The sequence below is a fragment of the Malus domestica genome, chromosome 03, assembly GCF_042453785.1.
Source record: "Malus domestica chromosome 03, GDT2T_hap1".
Taxonomy (NCBI): Eukaryota; Viridiplantae; Streptophyta; class Magnoliopsida; order Rosales; family Rosaceae; genus Malus; species Malus domestica.
Window position 1 is genome coordinate 25,606,004 of NC_091663.1, and position 19,870 is coordinate 25,625,873.

Here is a 19,870-nt window from a genome sequence, read left to right on the forward strand (position 1 = left end):
ATAGTAGGAGTCCCCCAAGTCGCCGAGCTAGGAGATCTGCCGAAAGAGGTGACAGACAAGGTAAGCAGTCAAACTTCCAAGTAAGCAACCCAGGATCAGAGGTTTGACGTCGGCTTCCGGTTGATTGTTCTCATTCTCCTTGTCTCTCATTCAACTGCCAGGATAAGGAGAAGCAAATGGATAAGAGATGATATGAGATACTTTTGCTTTTGAAGAAGTAACTTTCCACAGGCTTATTCTTGAACTGTGCTGGAGGGTTTTCTGGTGCCCTTCAGAGTATAAGGCCGACTCAAAAATTTGAGGGTCAAAACAAGTCCATCAAATCTAGAGTACGTTCGACCTTGATGATATGGGATACTTTTGCTGTTGACGGAATAATGAATGTGGTATGGAAAGGTGTCGTGCTGTAGTGATCTGTTTCAGCTCACCGTTGAACCTTCTGCTTCAATCTTTTGCATGGCAGAAGTGGTGTGCAACCTTTGCATTTAAATGGTCCTTCAGAACATTCCTTCATAGTGACTCATCCACGCTTGGCAGCTTCAGTGTAAAGAGCCAATATCTGATCAACTGTCATGAGGTATTTGCCAGTGGAATTCATGACCTTGACAGCAGTTGAGGATGAGTACTCGAGAGCAATGCTAAGTAAGCAACCAGGCAAAGGCTCCAGGCAGTCAGTTCCAAATTGGAGGTTTGATTTCAGGTTCCGACTGACTGCTCTCTTTCTCCTTGTCCTGCAGGTGTGGACAAGGACAAAGACAAAGATAGGGAGAAAGCATGATATGGGATACTCTTGCTTTCGACCCTGATGATATGAGATACTCTTGTTCTTGGTGTGGCTTATTTGCTGAGGTATTATCGGGGGGAAATAAAGCTGAGTATTTCGAGAGGTTATGTTGAGGGTGCCTTTTCGAATGCGAGAAAGGGTTGAGCATTTTTGCAGGTTTGCCTGTCCGTTGAGGAGGGAGGTCAATGTATATAGGGATTTCCCAATAACAAGTAGTAATGCTATTCCTTTACCCTTCTTGGTCACATCAATGTAGTGGGAGCTGCCAGCTTCACGTGTTTTAATTTTGTCAGAGCACTTTGAAAAAGTGGTATGTGGTATCTGGAAAGCTGATGTTACGTGTGAAGATTACAGACAAGCTTTATCTAAGGAAATCTGGCTCTCGAAGTTCTGAGAGTTGTGCCTCTTCGGTTTTCGAACAAGCAATCCCGTCGAGGATCTGACTCTCGAGATTCGGAAAGCGGTGCTACTCCGGTTTTTTAGAAAGTAATTATGTTGGGAGTCTTTTCTCGAATGTGAGTAAAGGTTGGACGTTCTTGCCAACCTGTCTTGCCGCAAAACCCGGAGGTCGACACACATAGGGACTTTCCAGTTGTCAAGCAGTGGTGCTGTTCCTTTACCCTTATGGGTAATAGTAGGGTAGCTGGAACTTCGAAATTCTCGTGCCTAAACTTTGTCAGAGATCTTTGACAAAGTTATATGTGGTACCCGAGGAGTTGATGGTGCATATGGAGAGCGGTGATTGAACAGTAAGATTCACGTGCTTTCTACTTCACCAGAAATCTTCGACAGATTGCCCGTAATTTCCGCAAAGCTGAGTGTGCATGTGACAGGTGCTGACGAGGCTGAAAAAGCAGGTGCTTCTTCGATTTCTGAGATCGGCCATCGTGGTCTCTGAGCAGCCCAGCTTTTGAGAAAGCAAACGCCTCTTCGATTTCTGAGATCGGCACTCGTGGTCTCTGAGCAGCCCAGCTTTTGAGAAAGCAAACGCCTCTTCGATTTCTGAGATCGGCCCTCGTGGTCTCTGAGCAGCCCAGCTTTTGAGAAAGCAAACGCCTCTTCGATTTCTGAAGCTCCGTCGAGTGCAGATTTTTATAGAGGCTGGCATTAAGTTCCACAGCACACTTGAATCTCTACCAGTAGAAGCTCATTTCTTGCACTTCTAAGATCTTGATTTGTCTGACCTCTTCCTTCTTCAACACATTTGAAAATGTCTGGACCCTCCGACCGTCGTTTTGACTTGAACCTTGGAGAAGAGACAGCCACGCCTTCTCCAGACAACATATGGCGCCCATCCTTCATATCCCCTACTGGTCCTCTTACCGTTGGGGATTCTGTGATGAAGAATGATATGACCGCTGCAGTGGTGGCCAGGAACCTTCTCACTCCCAAAGATAATAGACTACTTTCCAAACGGTCTGATGAGTTGGCTGTTAAGGACTCTCTGGCTCTTAGTGTTCAGTGTGCAGGTTCTGTGTCTAATATGGCCCAACGCCTATTTGCTAGAACCCGCCAAGTTGAATCATTGGCTGCTGAAGTGATGAGTCTCAAACAGGAGATTAGAGGGCTCAAGCATGAGAATAAGCAGTTGCACCGGCTCGCCCATGACTATGCTACAAACATGAAGAGGAAGCTTGACCAGATGAAGGAATCTGATGGTAAGGTTTTACTTGATCATCAGCGGTTTGTGGGTTTGTTCCAAAGGCATTTATTGCCTTCGTCCTCTGGGGCTGTACCTGGTAATGAAGCTTCAAATGATGAACCTCCAATGCCTCCTCCTTCTGGGGTTTTGTCAAGTACCGAGGCTCCGGATAACCACCCTCCGGTGCTTTCTCTTTCTGGGGCTCTACCGACTGCTGAGACTTCCCCTAAGCAACCTTTGTGAAGGCTCCCTTTTGTTTGTTTATTTTGACTCATGTATATGTACATATTTGTGGCTTATCGAAAATATTAATAAATAAGCTTTGCTTCATTTCAACATATTGTGTTAAATACACCAAAGCCTTCTTCATAAAGTTCTTTGAATTTTTGCTTTTGTTGAAACCTGTATTGTTGAAGCTTTGTGAGTGAAGCATGTAGTTTGAGGTAGTGTTCCCTTAATTTCCCGAGTGAGGAAAACTTCTCGGTTGGAGACTTGAAAAATCCAAGTCACTGAGTAGTCACGAACTTTTGAGTACCAAGGCGTAGTAGCATATGGTGGGAGTCCCCCAAGTCTCTAGTCGAGGGAGTTGACGAATGAGGTGTCTTGCTAATAGTCCATGTCGTAAGTACCAAAACTTCATTCTTTTGTTTTCTAAGTGGTAGCCCCGGACTTTTTCTTCATAGATTTTGTTGATGAAGGTTGCTAGGCCCGAATAAGTGGAATTGCAGAAGGTGTAACCGTTGGTGCATTAACATCATAATGGAAGCATCACAATGATGGAAGCATCACAATGATGAAAGCATCATAATGATGAAAACACCATAATGATGAAACATCATAATGATGTTTCCTTGGTGGAATTGTTTTTCATTTCCCCTAACAACCGGAATTGTTTTTCAACATAACACCATCATCTGTAGGTCGAATCACAAAGTTGTCTTCATGAAAGTTGTTCGTTAATTCCTTAACTACAACATATCCAAATTGGAGAGCCATCGGAGCAGTACAACTCCAGAAATCCAGGTATGATGAGTGACTGTTTATCATTTGTCTGTCAACCCGTCAGATTTGTTGTGAGCTTTGAAACTCTATTTTCTCTTGCTCAGATCAGCATGCTTTCTTCATTGAAGTTGTTCCTCAGCTTGTGAACTACAACATATCCAAATTTGAGATCCCTCGGAGCTGTATAACTCAAGAAACTCAGGTATGATGAATGACTGGTTATTATTTTTCTGTCAACCCGTCAGATTTGTTGTGAGCTTCGAAACTCCATTTTCTCTTGTTCAGATCGGTATGCTTTCTTCATTGAAGTTGTTCCTCAGATTGTGAACTACAACATATCCAAATTTGAGATCCCTCGGAGCTGTATAACTCAAGAAACTCAGGTATGATGAATGACTGGTTATTATTTTTCTGTCAACCCGTCAGATTTGTTGTGAGCTTTGAAACTCTATTTTCTCTTGCTCAGATCAGCATGCTTTCTTCATTGAAGTTGTTCCTCAGCTTGTGAACTACAACATATCCAAATTTGAGATCCCTCGGAGCTGTATAACTCAAGAAATTCAGGTATGATGAATGACTGGTTATTATTTGTCTGTCAACCCGTCAGATTTGTTGTGAGCTTCGAAACTCCATTTTCTCTTGTTCAGATCGGTATGCTTTCTTCATTGAAGTTGTTCCTCATCGACTCTTTCATAACATATCAAAAATTCAGGATGAACTAACGGTTAAATATTTCCAGATCTTCGAAACATCACAACAGCTTCGAAATCTGCAAGAAGCCGACTATCATGTTTGGAGCTTCAACACTTTAATTTCCGTCGCTCAAACAGAAATGGTTCCTTCTTGAAAGTTGTTCATATGCTCAAGAACTATAGGGTGTCCAAAATTCAGCTCCATTGGAGAAGAGCAGAGGTTGCAGAAATTTGATAGATGAAAGGAGGCGGAAGAGGGAGAGAGAGAAAAAGTCTCTTGGGTTGGATTTCTATTTTGGGGCAGATTCCAATTTTTGTAGCACCTTCATTATTGATGAATTGCTTGTACTTTTGTCCATTATGAAATTTGGGACTTTGGCTTGTTGTTGGATCTATTATAATATGTTTGGGAACATATATAAGTGAATAAATAAGAAGGAAAATTTTGGGCCCTTGTGGGTGTAAAACAAAAAATGTTTATGTTTACCCAAGTGTTTTTGTACAAGTTCAAGGGCATCTTGGGTTTTGTGAACAAAATTTGTTTATTTGGAGCAAGGTTTTGTGTTGAAGCTTTGTAGGTGAAGCTTTGGTATTGAAGCTTTGTGGGTGAAGCTTTGGAGGTGAAGCTTTTCGGGTGAAGCTTGTTGGGTGAAGCTTTTTAGGTGAAGCTTTGTGGGTGAAGCTTTTTAGGTGAAGCTTTTCGGGTGAAGCTTTTTGGGTGAAGCTTTTTAGGTGAAGCTTTTCGGGTGAAGCTTTTTTAGGTGAAGCTTTGATGGTGAAGCTTTTTGGGTGAAGCTTTTTAGGTGAAGCTGTTTGGGTGAAGCTTTTTAGGTGAAGCTTTGATGGTGAAGCTTTTTGGGTGAAGCTTTTTAGGTGAAGCTTTGTGGGTGAAGCTTTGGAGGTGAAGCTTTTCGGGTGAAGCTTGTTGGGTGAAGCTTTTTAGGTGAAGCTTTTCGGGTGAAGCTTTTTTAGGTGAAGCTTTGATGGTGAAGCTTTTTGGGTGAAGCTTTTTAGGTGAAGCTGTTTGGGTGAAGCTTTTTAGGTGAAGCTTTGATGGTGAAGCTTTTTGGGTGAAGCTTTTTAGGTGAAGCTTTGTGGGTGAAGCTTTGGAGGTGAAGCTTTTCGGGTGAAGCTTTTTGGATGAAGTTGTTTTTTTTTTTTTTTTTTTTTTTTTTTTTTTTTTTTTTTTTTTTTTTTTGGCGCTTGACACGGTCTTCATTTGCTTGTTTTGTAGTGACTGTGGAAGACAGATTGCTTTCTGATTGAGAAGGGTTCCGGCATCGCTTGCTATGAATGTAAAAGAGTGAGGGCTGAGTTGGCTAAATTACCTCTTTATTGAATTCATTGCCAAATGGCCTTCATTACATAGGATGCCGAACGGCTATAGCTCAACACTTGTACATCGTGAGTCTATTTGTAGTAGTACTTCAAGTGATCAGCGTTCCATGGATGGCCAAGGGTCTTGCCATCGGAGCTTCTAAGTGTGTAAGAGCCAGGGCGACTGATGCCAATGACTTCATACGGTCCATCCCAGTTTGGACTAAGTGTGCCTTCACTCGGGACTCTGTCGCAGAGTAATCTTTTCTTTAAGACCCAGTCTCCTATTTTGAAAGAACGAGGCTTGACCCTAGAGTCATAATAGTTGGAGATGCGCTGCTTGTAGGCGACATTCCTCAAGTGAGCTTGGTTTCTGTGTTCCTCGACTAAATCCAAGTTGAGGGTGAGTTGTTTGTCATTTTCACTTTGAATGTAGTTATGGACTCGGAATGTTGCTTGCTCGAGCTCAACAGGGACAACCGCCTCTGTGCCAAAGGCAAGTGAGAATGGAGTTTCTCCTGTTGAAGTCCGATATGAAGTGCGATATGACCAAAGAACTTGGGGTACAAATTCTGGCCAACAGCCTTTAGCTTTGTCCAAGCTGGTTTTCAAAGTGCGCTTGATTATTTTGTTGATGGCCTCAACTTGTCCATTAGACTGGGGATGAGCTGGAGAGGCAAAGCATAAGTTGATGTTGAACTTAGAGCAGAACAACCTGAACTTCTTGTTGTCAAACTGTCGCCCATTGTCAGTGACTATCGCATTGGGAATGCCGAATCTACAAAGGATGTTCTTCCACACGAAGTCTTCTATCTTTGCCTCAGTAATGGTTGCCAAGGGTTCTACTTCGGCCCACTTTGTGAAGTAGTCCACTGCAACGACTGCGTAACAGACTTTGCCCTTCCCTGCCGGCATTGGGCCGATCAAATCAAGTCCCCACTGGGCGAAGGGCCAAGGGCTGATCATAGGAGTAAGAGGCTCTGGAGGGGAATGAGGAATAGCCGCATATCGTTGACATTTGTCACATGAGCGGGATACTTTGATGGCATCCTGGTGGAGTGTTGGCCAGTAATATCCTTGGCGAAAAGTCTTGTGTGCTAGGGACCGAGATCCAGCATGATCTCCACAGACTCCCTCATGTATTTCCCGAAGGACGATTTCCGCCTCGGCAGGCGTAAGACACCTTAAGTATGGCAGGTTAAAACCTCGCTATTGTGGCGATACCCTTGACGCGGGTTTGACCCACTGCATTGACTGCCTGGGGGCGAGCGCTATTGTGGCGATACCCTTGGTTATCGGGATAGTGTCCCTTACTCTTTTTACTGAAAGGAGAGTGGTGAGGATGGAAATCCTTCCTCTTGCCTTGAAATTGATATGTCTGTTGATTCGGTGAAGCATTATGCAAGGCATGGGGAGGTGCCACTGCTGTTTGGAAAGTCGAGGTCTTCTCATTTAGGTGAGTCTGGCTTCCACCTCTTACTTGTTGATAAAGGATGGTTGTAGGGGGTTTCTCCTGATATGTCTTTGCCTCGGCGGAGGCATGGTTATAAGCCTGCGCCATCACCTCAGAGTAAGTCTTCCAAGTATTGGCATTGATCATGTATTTAAAGAAACAATCACGTAGGCCTGCCGTGAAGGCTTTGAGGGCAGTCTTGTCGTCTGCCTCGGCACACCGGGAGTATTCATGGCTGAAGCGGCCAACATACATACGTAATGACTCGTCTGGCTTCTGGCGGATAGTGTACAAGTCATCTGCAGAGTGCAAGCGATCGGTTTGGAAAATGTGTTGGGAAACAAATAGTTTCCTCAATTCCTCAAATGAGTCTACCGTCTCAGGTGTAAGACGACAATACCAATTTAGAGCTCCACTAGAGAGGGTGGAGGGGAAGAGAAGACATCGCTCTTCGTCGGTGTGCATCCGGTATGCCATGGTGGATTCAAAGAGGTTAAGGTGCTCAATCGGGTCCTCTTTTCCAGTATAAAGTTGCAAGCCAAGCTTTTGCTTTGTCTTTGCTTGAAGGGGGGTGTTGAGGATCCTCCTTGTAAGAGGGCCAGGCCTGGGTTGGTTCCAGTCAGGTATTTCAGCCTGACGTTCAGCCTTCAACTTGTTTACTTCCTCAATAAGTTGTAGGACAAGGGGGTCCTGAGCGGAGTTATGTGCCACTGGAGCTTTCTTTCGTAAATCTCCATCTCCTCTTGGAATTAGGAAGGTTTGATCAAGGGCATGTGATTTTTCCCTGGACTCGTTGTACTGGCTTCCAGGGTATGTCTGTCGGAACACCTCTGAGTCCCCTGTACCCTCATGTCTCTCTAGGACTTGTTGCCCCTTCCCCAAATTGGTGGCCGGCTCGGGCCGTGGCAGGGGACCGAGTCTCTCAGAAATCCTTGGGTCATTGATCTTTGAGCTTATATGGATGGAATTCTCTCGACGTTGCTTCAGGAAATCCCGACAATCGCGAAAGACGGCTTTCGATCCTTCTGCCCCTTCAGCAAAGAGGTGTCTCCCTCCACTTCTCATGGTTCGGGTCGAAGCAACTGGGTTAAGAGAAGCCTCATGTTGATTATCAAGTCGAGGGGTAATCTGTTCCCTATCAGGGATATCTATGTCGAATGCATGTGACCCTCCATGTTGGAGGGCACCCAGTTGATGGTTGACTTCCACGGGGGCAACAAGCTCTCCCACGGGGGCAACAAGCTCGCGTGTCTGAGCTTGCCTAGCTTTGTGGAGTGTCTCGAAGAGCTTCTCATATTGCTCCTGGAGGACCTCATTCCTCATTGCTATCTTGTTGTTCTGAGCTTCCAACTCATTGACTTTAGCTTGAAGAAGAACTCGTTTTCCTTCCTTCTTTCGTTGTTTCGCACTATGTGCAAGGGGGGTGTCATTCTGTGTGCTGTGGCTTCCTTCGCTTCCCATGTTGGAGAGGGATGCCTGATCAAAAGAAAGTGTACGAATGATAGAAACCAGCTTGACACAGCTGAAGAGAGTAGGAATAAGTGTCGTTTCCCACAGACGGCGCCAAATGTTGATGCACAAAATCAGCGAAGACTTTGGTACAACAGAAAGTGTCAGGTTTTGTGACCTTCGCTTGGTTGCTTGGTTGCTTCAGTCACTAGTGAGGATAAGTACGTAAATGAATAGAGACAGAGAAGCAAACACAGGATGTACGTGGTTCACCCAGATTGGCTACGTCCACGGAGTAGAGGAGTTCTTATTAGTAGTGAAGGGCTTACACAAGTACAAAGGATCAAGCTCTCAATTTAGTGAGTTCTTGTGAATGATTTAACACAAAATGGCATTAGGCAATATTGTGGGGGAATGACCCCTATTTATAGAAAAACTTGTAGCTTTGTCACATTGACATGTGTCATGTTGTGATTGGTTCTTGATGTCGACACGTGCTGCGCTCTGATTGGCTTCTAATCTTGACACGTGTCGAGTAGTGATTGGCCTCCTGGTCGGAGGGGAACTCTTCTGGGTCCTTGACAGTATAGCGTTGGCCGGTGCTCGGTAGTTTCGGGATTGGTCAAGTATGGTACAAACAGTTTGAAACCCCAAATTTTCAACCTTAACCAAAAAGGCTCAAATTTATGTGGTATCTAAAGCTTAACAAGGGAAACATTATTCATAACTAGGCCAACGACAAATTCTAACTGGAAACTATCCAAATTCATCAGGGAAAACCGGGTTTCTAGGGTTCTAAACACCCAACTCTAAAATGAATACAAAAGCACAAACCAAGCATACCAACCTGAAGATTATGAAGAGTAGATGAATTTTAATACCTCACTCGAAAGAAATGGTTGCCGAAATCACCGGAAAAATGACAAAATCGTCAGAAACCCAAGGAACTTTGCTGCCTCAAACTGGAAAAATGAATAATAAAATGGGAAATCTAACACTGCAGAAATGTAGGGATCGTCAAGAGCTTTCCATAGACACCAAGATCACCCAAAACGGAGATTGGATGAAGAAGCTATGAGCGGATCAAGTTTGCAGGTTAACGGGTCTATTTCGCCCCAAAATGGGTCATAAGCAAACCCCTTCTGCCTTTTTTTATTTTTTTTTATTTTTTGAATCCCTCCCCTTTTTAATTTGATTCTTCCTTCTCCTTCTAACTGATTGGTCCTCTTATTTTTGCTTAAATCTAATTAGGCTTCTTCCTTGTGGAAGTTTAAATGATTTAAAATGTATAGTTAGTAAAACAACTTCAAATGTCTGTAACTATACCGTTATAATCCAGACTCGCAAACGGTTTTCGCCTATACGTTCGTGGTTTCAAGATCTATTCGAAAATATAAATTGTGACCTCCAAAGGTCTACGGATTTTAAATAATTAATTTCCAAACTTCGTAACTAGTTTAATTAAAATCTAAATTCAAACAAATTAAAATAAATTCTCGAGAAATAATATAAAATCTCAATAATACAAATACGTAGATTATAACAGTGAAATCCAGGAACGAGATTTCACATAGTAGATACTACTCATGTCATGGATCAGTAGATACTACTCACGACATTGGGCCTCCTCTCTTCTAGGATGCCCTCATGTCGATGAGCTGAATGTTGCTTACTAGTCACGTCATGGAAGGGTCATTTTATACTGTCCCTTGCAGTTGACACATAATCATTTTGGGAATAAAACTTAGACATTATAGTTAGCTTGAGACATGCCCTTGGTTGGATTTAGTGTGAGCTTTGTGCAAAAGGGTTGTGCCATCTTTTGTCATGAAGGCTTGTTAAGAATTTTGTTGTGGACATACATTGGTTGCTAAACTTGATGGAACACTACTTTTGTAATATATGTGGGATGTGAATAAAACAAGTCAAATATTTTTATTAGGTAAACTTAACTTAAAAGTTGCGTGCTACCATTTAGAATTACGGTCTAGTGATATTCCTCTTCAAGTGAGAGGTTTTAAGTTCGATTATCGCCAAAGAAAATTTGAACCACATTATGCTAGCCCATTGTGAGACTTAGCCCACCCCCTTAGGCCATCTCTAATCGAGAGGGCTAAAGGTCCAAAAGCCAAAAAATAGCCAAATTTGACTAAAAACAGCCAAAAAATAGCCAGATTTGCCTAAAAACTCATCTCCAACCGAAGGCTAGACTATAATTATATGGAGCACACCAAACCACTATTTGGCCAAAAGGGCATTAAGCTGGCCAAATGTAGCTCTCATCTTAGCCCTTTTTTTGGGCCCTAGTTTCTTAGTTGTAATGATTTATTCAAATTCAACAGTTAGATTTGAAAACATCTAAAGGTAGTTTAATTAAATTAACTATTAAATTTAAAGTATAAACTTAAAACTAATAAATTATTTTAGCCCCTTCGGTTGGGGATGACATATGAGTATGTCCTAACACTTAAAAAATAGTATTTTGTAGGGCTATAATTATGGACCTGGTTAAATGTAGCATTTTCAATTGGAGATGACCTTAGTGCAAATAACATCGTCTGGTTAAAAGAAAAAGAAAAAAAAAACACTTAAAAGTTGGGTGCTAATATAGGCACCCTTAACAGAATTCCTCAAATTAAAATGGTAAAGGATAAACTTTGGGCCTCCAAAGTTGCTCTTCGGCCCATCAATTTCTAAACGCGACTTCAACCCTAACTTAATAGAGATGGGGTGCAGATTCTCAGAAAAGCCCAATCCAAAGCACTAAGGGACAATAAAGTAAATTTGCGAAGTCACGTTGGTACTAAAAACCTAGCCCGCCTTCACTCAATCGTCTCAAACCCTAGCCGCTTTGCCGCAGACTCTCCAGGAGCAGCAGAGCCCTAGAACGCCAAAATGGGTAACTCTCTTTTCACTCTTACTTTCTCGATCTCGGATCCACTTTCTGCTTTTCCAACTTCGTTTTTGTGATGGGTACCTCTGAATTTGTTCATCTGAAGTTTCGATTTTTTTTTTTTATATCGCATTTGTGAATTGTGGTGCTAAATAAATCTTGCGTTTATGTGTGATTTTTTGTAGGTATTTCTCGTGATTCCATGCACAAGAGACGTGCCACTGGAGGCAAGAAGAAGGCTTGGAGGAAGAAGCGAAAGTAATATTTCCCTCTTTTTGTTTTATTTTTGATATTTTTCTGTGCGCAAGTTATCTTACTTTTGAATAATGTGCTTCTCCTGTTTATTTGATGAATAAATCAATGATTTGCTTGTTGTTTTGAAGAAATTAATCCCCTTTCCATGTATTTTGAAACCCTTTTGTTTTTTTAATCGTTTTTGGTTATCATATGACTTAGGACGGAGCCTCTTAGCTGTTGAAAGAACTTTAATTGCTTTGAAATTTTGTGTTCTGTTTGTTTCTTTGATTTTATTTTTTGACTAGATGTAATTCACTGTCTTATGTCTCATTTGAAGGGATTGTTTTAATTTATGCAACATACGGAACCAATCTTCTATTTCTTAGATTGTGAGCGGTGTTGTTTAACATATTAATTAACCGTGTGCAAAGTTTTTGCACAATATTGTGGCGACAAGCTCTGTACTGCTCGTTGGTTTAGGTTTAATTAATGATTGATATCAGTAATTACAATGGACTCTCACATTTGTGTAAAATGGTCACTTCAAAGCCTTGATGATTTGAGAATTGATTTAGTTTGCACTTTTTGTTTGCAGGTACGAGCTCGGAAGGCAACCTGCTAACACCAAGTTGTCAAGCAACAAGACAGTGAGGAGGATCAGGGTTCGAGGTGGGAATGTCAAGTGGCGTGCTCTGAGGCTCGACACTGGAAACTTCTCCTGGGGTAGTGAGACCGTGACTCGCAAAACCCGTCTTCTTGATGTTGTGTACAATGCATCTAACAATGAGTTGGTCCGTACTCAAACTTTGGTGAAGAGTGCCATTGTTCAGGTTGATGCTGCACCATTCAAGCAGTGGTATCTCCAGCACTATGGAGTTGAAATTGGCCGCAAGAAGAAAACTGCGGCAGCTGCCAAGAAAGAAGCAGAGGTAGGGGTCTATTATCTCTTGTTTAGTGAATTTAGAAGTGGTGCCTCTTCATTTCTTTTTGCCCAATGATTTAAGCTTTGTCCAATGCGTTAAGTGTGGACTTGTGTTTGACGTATTTGTAGAATGTTTATTGCTTTTGCTTCTAGAGGAAAAAAATGTTATGGTCTATATAGTCTTTAATGTGCTCACTTGGTTGAAAGAATTATATTTTGGTATACGTATGGATGCTGATTACAGAGAGGAAGATAATATTTTTGTACTCTTTGAGATGAAGGATTTAAGGTGTTCAAGATTAGTAGAATTAATGGTCACTGCTGACATGTTTTGTGCTCTTATAGGATGGTGAAGCACCTGCTGCTGCTCCCGAGGAGGCAAAGAAGAGCAACCATGTAGCCAGAAAGCTGGAGAAGCGTCAACAGACTCGCACCTTGGACCAGCATATTGAGGAACAATTTGGCGGTGGTCGTCTGTTGGCTTGTATTTCATCACGACCTGGTCAGTGTGGCCGTTGTGATGGGTATGTGACTTTATCATCCTCTCCTTCAATTTGGTCCATTGTCCAACTACCATGGCCACTTTATTAGCTTATTTGCAGTTCTGCTGGAGTTGGAAGCATGGATGATAACAGTTGTTTTTCGCTTCTTATTGCAAAGTGGTGTATCACATCTGATGTTCGTTCATATGTAATGTTTCGCAGATATATCTTGGAGGGCAGAGAGCTGGAGTTTTACATGAAGAAGCTCCAGAGGAAGAAGGGGAAGGGAGCTGCTGCTTAAATTTTTGTTACCGGAACTTAGCCATCGTAGACTCAGAATATGTCATCTCTATTCTCTTTTCCTACTTTCTAAAGTATTTCACTTTATTTGAGTTTGAAGTTGGAACTTGCTTTACTCCAAACAATGTTTTTATGGTTGAATTAATCAGTAATCCTATTTTGGCAATCGTAAACGCAACTATTTGGATGCCTCGAGTGATTTGTTTAGCAATACTTGAGAGTAATTTTATACAGTTTTTCTCTTTGCCCTAGTCCGCCTCTCACGAGTCCCTACTGAGTATCTGGTGCTCTACAGATACGTGCGTTGTACAAATTGTCTAATCCCAAATATACCTTTGTTAGGAGTTCTTCCTGTCCAGACGGCTGCTTAGGACAATAAAAGTTGTGTCTGGACACCCATGTAGGGCGGGCACCAGACAAGTGAGATTGCCAAGTGGTCCGAGTATGTACCTTAGAATTTCTCCCTTGTTGGAGCCTCTTTCTGAGAGAACAATTGTTCCAAACCCGCCTAAACTACAGGAAGGGAAATTCGAACTTGGATGCAAAGGGTGGAGCACATTAGCCAACTTGACCAAATCTAGTTTTGCACTACCGTTTTCTTCAGTTGTGAGAGTTTGCTTTCATTTCATGTTCATGGCAATCAAATTATGCCCGCAGGAATTGTCTATCATCCTCGTTAATACTTGTAATACTGATGCATCAAATGTTGAACAAACAAAAAGCTGAAACCACCATAGAAACAGTAGGACGGCGATCCCTGAAAGAGTTCTCACAGGGGATGGATCATAAATTCACAACTCAAAACCCTTTCCCCCCAACAGGATACAATCCGAAAACCGAACTGATATCTGAAAATGATGCGTGTTGTATCACTTGCTGCCGTACTTGTGTTTCAGCCGCTCTCGCAACGTTGACATACGAGAGATACACTCCAAAAGAAAAAAGAGCAGCCGCAGAAATGAAGCATCCAACTGTCTTAGCCAACCTCTTGGGCGTGGAGGGAAAGCAAACCACCATCTTCGTTCGCAAATTGCTATATGCTTTAAACAAAGAGGATGCACACAATTTATCGCAAAAATGTCATCAAATAAAATGTAAATAACAAAGCAGAATCACTGGGGAAAAAAACCAACATGAAAGAAATGAGTTTTCAGAACAAACAGCTCTGTATGGCATTTCATCATACAGTTGGAAGGCATTTCTCAAATACCACAAATTCTCGGTTCCGACATGCATGATTAGGATTGATGAGTGGATTTAGGTTAAGCTAAAAGCATGTAACAAAGTAATTATAGACGACTGTAGCAAAATACTAGCATGCTAGCTGTTGCGTAAGGGCGAAGCGAAACCATACCTCAGAAGGTTGCGCTTTTAAAACTCCGCGGCTACAAGTGAGTTGGGAACGCAGCGAAAGGCTTTTTTTCGACGGAGATGGCGGGATGAGCATGGAACTCATTGGGTGGCCATATTGCGTCTCGTTTGATAATTATTTTACTTTTAGTTATAAAAAAAAGTTGGATAATAGTAATACCAACGTTTTTCACAAAGAGAAATGCACATATTTATTCCTGAATATTGTATTTTAGCTATATAAATTTCATATTAAGAACAGTTTGGTTTATAAATCTTCATTTGAAGGTTATTTTTAAGAAAAATCATAAGACGATAATTTTTCTTGATCATCAACATATTTCACTCGCATAAATGGGGATAAGGCTAGCCGACATTCACCTCTCTCAGACCCTGCGTAAAGCGAGAGCCTTGTGCACTGGGTACGACCTTTTATCAACGTATTTCACTCACATTTTACCGCTAATTATTTATTTACATTTTAGGCGATTGTACCGCTTTCTGTTTAAAATGGAGTCATGGGACGATCATTTTTTCAATTTGCCACATTAACTTGTTTGTACTACGTTGACACCAGAAACTTTTCGCTTCTGCCGGTAAACCAGTGTACTGGTGAACCGAATCAAACCAAGTTGAACGAAAGTCGGAAAAAACTGAACCATACCGATTACATAAATTTTATTCACTTATCAACTGATTGAAAATCACAAGGCAAAAACTACTCATCTGGTGTTTTATAAATGGGTAGCTCATGATAAAATGGCAATGGTATGTCATGCACTATCCATATCACCCTCGAATACGATACAATATTAAATTGCTCAAGGCACATGTAATGCATCAACATTGATCTCAATCCAACAACGAAAATGTAGCCATTTTATTTGTTTATAACAAAATTTCCGACTAAAACTCGATACAATCATACAAGCATATGTAACAAAGAATTAGTATACAAGCAACACAATGCCTCAAGCAGCCAGGCCATTCACCTGAAGAAAAAAACTGACAAATAGGATGGTATTGGGTGTCGAGGAAACATACCATACGCAGAGACAACGCAGTACAAAATGTTTATGTCCCTCTGATGATTGTCAACCAATCTTGCACAATGCCATATCGTTTTGCAAAGCAAGGCCAGCACCTTGAACCGTCCCATACCGTTGCTTCGGTAGCTTCATTCTATGTTTCACAACTATCTACTCTACCAGGAAGAAAGGATTCTCTATCACTTCCACTAGCAGCATTGAGATGAACAGGTTCCAGCAAAAACCAAATAAATTTTAGCACCCAAGGCTTCTAATTATGCCGTTAAGCCTGTCAATAACAACTGGTGGACTGGCAAATGAGCCGTCGAGATTAATGGCATGATATTCCAACCCCTTCCACTGAGCAATTAATGCAAAATGTGGGCGTCTATACTGACTGCTAATAATCTCCAGAATCACGGTCTTTGGCATTGCGGATACCATGTGTGTAAGACCTGCACCATGAGCACCAATAATAACAGAAGCATCTTGAATGGCCTGGACTTGTTCTTTCATCGACATGTGTGCAAACAATCCATTCACAAGGTTTATTTTGCATTCCTTGTGATTAGATGCCCAGTTCTGCAAGGCATCAAACACTTCTTGTTCATTGCTTAGCCTTGACTCAACCTTACCACGGTGGCGTGGATGGGCTAGATAATCTTCACGTCGAACAAATAGAACGTTATGACCTGAAGTTGGCTTCTCAAAACGATGTCTATGTACTGGAAATCCAAAAGACGCCTTAATCATTTCTCCAAACTCTGACATTCGTGCTGTTTTCCGGTCATCAGGGTGTTGCCACAGATCAGGTGCCGATGCACCATGACAACTTATAGTTTCACTCAACCCCTTAAAAAGTGGAGTTTCATATCCCAAAGGAGAGAGAATAGCATGACGAAAACATACAGGACCACTAAAGTTTTTAGCATATCGAAGGCTAGAAAATAATGCTTTCCACGTTTCTTCCAAAGCTGTCTGAAAATAATCACCCAACGGTAAGAGATATCAGTAACAGGACACTTGTGAACCAGCACTTAAGTGGAAACAACAGATCCTTTCAGCTATAAAAATGAAAATTGATAAACTTACACTATACCTCTACAAATAGTAATCTTGAAACTTAGGAGGAAGCAGAATCAAAATATAAAAATAAAGTAAAAAAAGAGCTACAAATGACAGGAAAACTGACAAAGGATGCGCCACTATCCTAAAGAGGGCATCCTAACTGCTTTCATCGTGGGCAGAAGTCAGTCCTTGATCAATGTTTAGTAAGAACAATATTATTAAAACATTTTTACTTTTCGGTTACCCTGTTTCCTATACTGGATTACTGATTAACAACAGAAGTCGATAGTCAGCTCACCTATACTGTCCCTCTTCTTGGCCACTAACACATTGTTCATCCCATCTAGTTACATATATTGAATGATCTCATTCCTCTTTATGACTTATCCAGCCAAAATTTCTGGACATCATATTTGGTTTGTCTCTCAATCGTCATGACCTTTCTAAGTGTTGTTTTTGGTTCCAAAACAAGTTTGGATGATTTTTAAACAGAAAACTAGTCAGACGAACCAGGAGTTTAGAGAGCATTATCTGAAAAGTCATCATTTACATATAACATTTGTATGGTAAGACATCAACTGCCGTCACCCGAAAAAAAAAAAAAAAAAAAAGAAATAAAAAAAGATGAACTTTTAAGTTAAAAGAAAAATTGAAAGCTACTTCTTATCACTAAGCAAGTAAAAAGATTAAATTTGCACGTTTCTTTCCTTTCAATATGCCTCAAATGATGAAATCACAAGTTAATCTACACCCCTATAGCATTGCGTGCACATAAACTGAAAAATGTTACAAAAGGAAAGATAACTCAAACAAGATTTTATTTTTGAGAAGAAACGATAACTCAAACAAGAAAATCAAACCCACGTACCATACAGTGGCCATCTACAAAGACCAAATGAGGTCGATGTGGTAAGCCAGTGACTCTTGAAGCTACATAAGCGCTATACCAATCTGTGAATGTGTGGAAAAGATTTGCATACTCAAAGCGTGTCACCAGAAGTGTTGGCTCCTCAATCCACTGCAAATTCGTACTTTCTTAGCAGATTTAGAAAAGAAGCAAATAATATTACAGTTATCATAGAACATTAAATAACAACAGTAAGAAGAAGAGCCGAGTTATAATCATTCTCACAAAATTGCAACTTTCTTCGTTCTTTGTTTGAATTACTCCAACAACAAAATTTAGTAGACAATTAAACTTCATCCACTTTTCCATAAGCAATCTTCCCATTATTTGGATATTCACAAAATATTACATTCATCATTGCATTCAAATCCTTCAAGCACCACAAGAATTCGATTCCACAGATTTCTGACACCAGATCATCCCAACCCATTAAAGAACCTCACATCTTTTACAGACCCTTATAGAAAATCAGAAGTTCCTTAAGATAAAACTCGATAATTTAAAACCCCATATACCAAAATCTCACTAACAACGAATCCCTAAAACAAATTAAATCCTCCAAATCACAATCAACAGCCAAATCCAAAAATAGAAACTAACGGAACCCAACTAACCTCATTGCATTGAAACTCTGCACTGGGAACGATCCGAATCGACCCAATCAGTTCTCTCATAGTGTGCTGATCAATCTGACCCTTAGGCACATACCGGTCAAGAAGTTCTTGGGTCACAAGCCTCTGACCCCCTCCTCCATCAACCCCATCTCCTCCATCAATCTCAAACGCACCGTCTTCATACTCCGGCAGCTCCTCCTCTTCTCCTCTCCCAATCACCTCCTCCAAAACCTCACCTCCCCTAGACATCTTAATCTTTTCTGGGTACATCCGGAGCCCCCCTCCTTCGCACACTGAGCTCCTCAAGGTATCACTGAACCAGCACCTGAACCAACCCATGCGATTCGAGCTCAAATCTTTCTTGGGTTTCAAGAGATCGACCGCGGTAGTGAAGCCATTGCCGAAATAGGCCTCGCAGGAGCGAAAGGGGACCTGGGTTGTCTGGGACCAGGGGAGGTAGGAGGGTAAAATCTGCCATGGCTTCGAGTAGCGGTGCGGGAGGCGGCGGTTCTGATCTGTTAAGGGGAGGCGGTTGAGGGAGAAAAAGTGGTGGGTTTGGGTTTGGGCTGGAGTAAGCGTTCTGGAGTTGGAAGTGAAGTAGAGGAGGAGAGAGAGGGAGTTTAGGGCAAATAGAAACAGAAGGATCTTGAGCAGAAGCAAGTTCCTTCTGTTCATGGCGCGCTCTCTCTCTCTCGCTCTGAAAAAGTGGTTGGTTTGGGTTTGTACCGTTGAATTTCTAGCGTTGCAGGGGAAGAAGGGGCAAACTGGGGTTGTTAGAGTGCGGGGACCAATTAAAGTTCGGCAAGTGTTGTTGCTTTCATTCTTCTGCACGCTTGTTTTGGGAAGCTTTCTTGGGGCATGATTGGATTTGCAATCTTTTTTTTTTTTTCTCTTTCCAAAATTGCTTTTGCTGCGGTGAAAATCAAAAGTTATGAAAAAAATAGTAAAGTGTTTTTTTTTTTTTTTTTTTTTTTAACAAATGATATTACTTATAGTACGAAGGAAAAAGTGAACTTATCCTCATAATGGTCTAGTATAATGTGAATCAAGTCTAAGATCTCTCACTTACAAGTGAAAAGGAATATCATAAACCTTAGTATTAAGTGGCAAAAACAGTTAAAAGTGTTTGGCTAACTATATTGTTAAAAATATTTTTAGCAGACAAAAAAACATTATCATTTTTTGCAAAACAAAAAATATTATCAAAATATTTGGTAAACTTTTATATAAAATTGCTGTGTATTAGACTACCCATGCAATCAAGGTTTGTAATCCTACTCTAACTAATAATTATTATAACATTATAATATTTTTGAGTTAATTGAAATACCGTCAACTATATAATACATACTTCAAAAAGATTAAGTATCTAAAGTTGTTCAGTGTAAAAATAGTCTAGCTTGATGCATTCGTCAAACTTGCTACTATGCTATTTATTTATGCTTCTATCTTCTATACAAATTCAACAACACATGTGATCATCCCAAACAAAAATAGTACTCAGTTAAAATTTTCACTCTGTTGATGCACAAAATCAGCGAGGACTTTGGTACAATAGAAAGTGTTAAGTTTGTGACCTTCGCTAGATTTCTCTGGTCACTAGTATGGATAAGTATGTAAATGGATAGAGATAGGGAAGCAAACACAAGATGTACGTGGTTCACCCATATTGGTTACGTCCACGGAGTAGAGGAGTTCTCATTAATTGTGAAGAGCTTACACAAGTACAT

The 19,870-nt window shown here is 41.1% G+C and overlaps 2 protein-coding genes and 2 long non-coding RNA genes across 4 annotated transcripts; 2 read left to right on the plus strand and 2 right to left on the minus strand.

The window, feature by feature from the left end:
• Positions 1 to 3,288: 3,288 nt before the first annotated feature.
• LOC139194492 (uncharacterized) lies at positions 3,289 to 4,594 on the plus strand. The gene is made up of 5 exons (XR_011579387.1): positions 3,289 to 3,449; positions 3,533 to 3,630; positions 3,714 to 3,811; positions 3,895 to 3,992; positions 4,168 to 4,594. It is a non-coding gene; the product is annotated as an uncharacterized lncRNA (long non-coding RNA).
• Positions 4,595 to 11,066: 6,472 nt separating this feature from the next.
• LOC103418974 (small ribosomal subunit protein eS8) lies at positions 11,067 to 13,339 on the plus strand. The gene is made up of 5 exons (XM_008357091.4): positions 11,067 to 11,238; positions 11,418 to 11,490; positions 12,065 to 12,398; positions 12,737 to 12,915; positions 13,096 to 13,339. Exons 1-5 carry the CDS (start codon positions 11,235 to 11,237, stop codon positions 13,172 to 13,174), a joined length of 669 nt encoding a protein of 222 aa, XP_008355313.1. The 5' UTR covers positions 11,067 to 11,234; the 3' UTR covers positions 13,175 to 13,339.
• Positions 13,340 to 13,818: 479 nt separating this feature from the next.
• LOC139194109 (uncharacterized) lies at positions 13,819 to 14,751 on the minus strand. Its single transcript, XR_011578822.1, has 2 exons — positions 14,528 to 14,751; positions 13,819 to 14,213 (listed from the first exon to the last, which is right to left on the minus strand). It is a non-coding gene; the product is annotated as an uncharacterized lncRNA (long non-coding RNA).
• Positions 14,752 to 15,369: 618 nt separating this feature from the next.
• On the minus strand, positions 15,370 to 18,953 carry LOC103407929 (beta-1,2-xylosyltransferase). Its single transcript, XM_008346803.4, has 3 exons — positions 18,141 to 18,953; positions 17,488 to 17,637; positions 15,370 to 16,529 (listed from the first exon to the last, which is right to left on the minus strand). Exons 1-3 carry the CDS (start codon positions 18,813 to 18,815, stop codon positions 15,807 to 15,809), a joined length of 1,548 nt encoding a protein of 515 aa, XP_008345025.3. The 5' UTR covers positions 18,816 to 18,953; the 3' UTR covers positions 15,370 to 15,806.
• Between the last annotated feature and the right edge of the window lie 917 nt (positions 18,954 to 19,870).

Excerpts from the sequence above, each read along its gene's own strand:
- LOC103407929 (XM_008346803.4), bottom strand. The coding sequence starts at position 18,815 with ATGAACAGAAGGAACTTGCTTCTGCTCAAGATCCTTCTGTTTCTATTT. Across the intron at positions 17,638-18,140 it reads CAGAGTTTCAATGCAATGAG|TGGATTGAGGAGCCAACACT; the intron begins GTTAGTTGGGTT and ends ACGAATTTGCAG. Across the intron at positions 16,530-17,487 it reads TTGTAGATGGCCACTGTATG|ACAGCTTTGGAAGAAACGTG; the intron begins GTACGTGGGTTT and ends GATTATTTTCAG.
- LOC103418974 (XM_008357091.4), top strand. Across the intron at positions 11,491-12,064 it reads GCTTGGAGGAAGAAGCGAAA|GTACGAGCTCGGAAGGCAAC; the intron begins GTAATATTTCCC and ends TTTTGTTTGCAG. Across the intron at positions 12,916-13,095 it reads CAGTGTGGCCGTTGTGATGG|ATATATCTTGGAGGGCAGAG; the intron begins GTATGTGACTTT and ends AATGTTTCGCAG.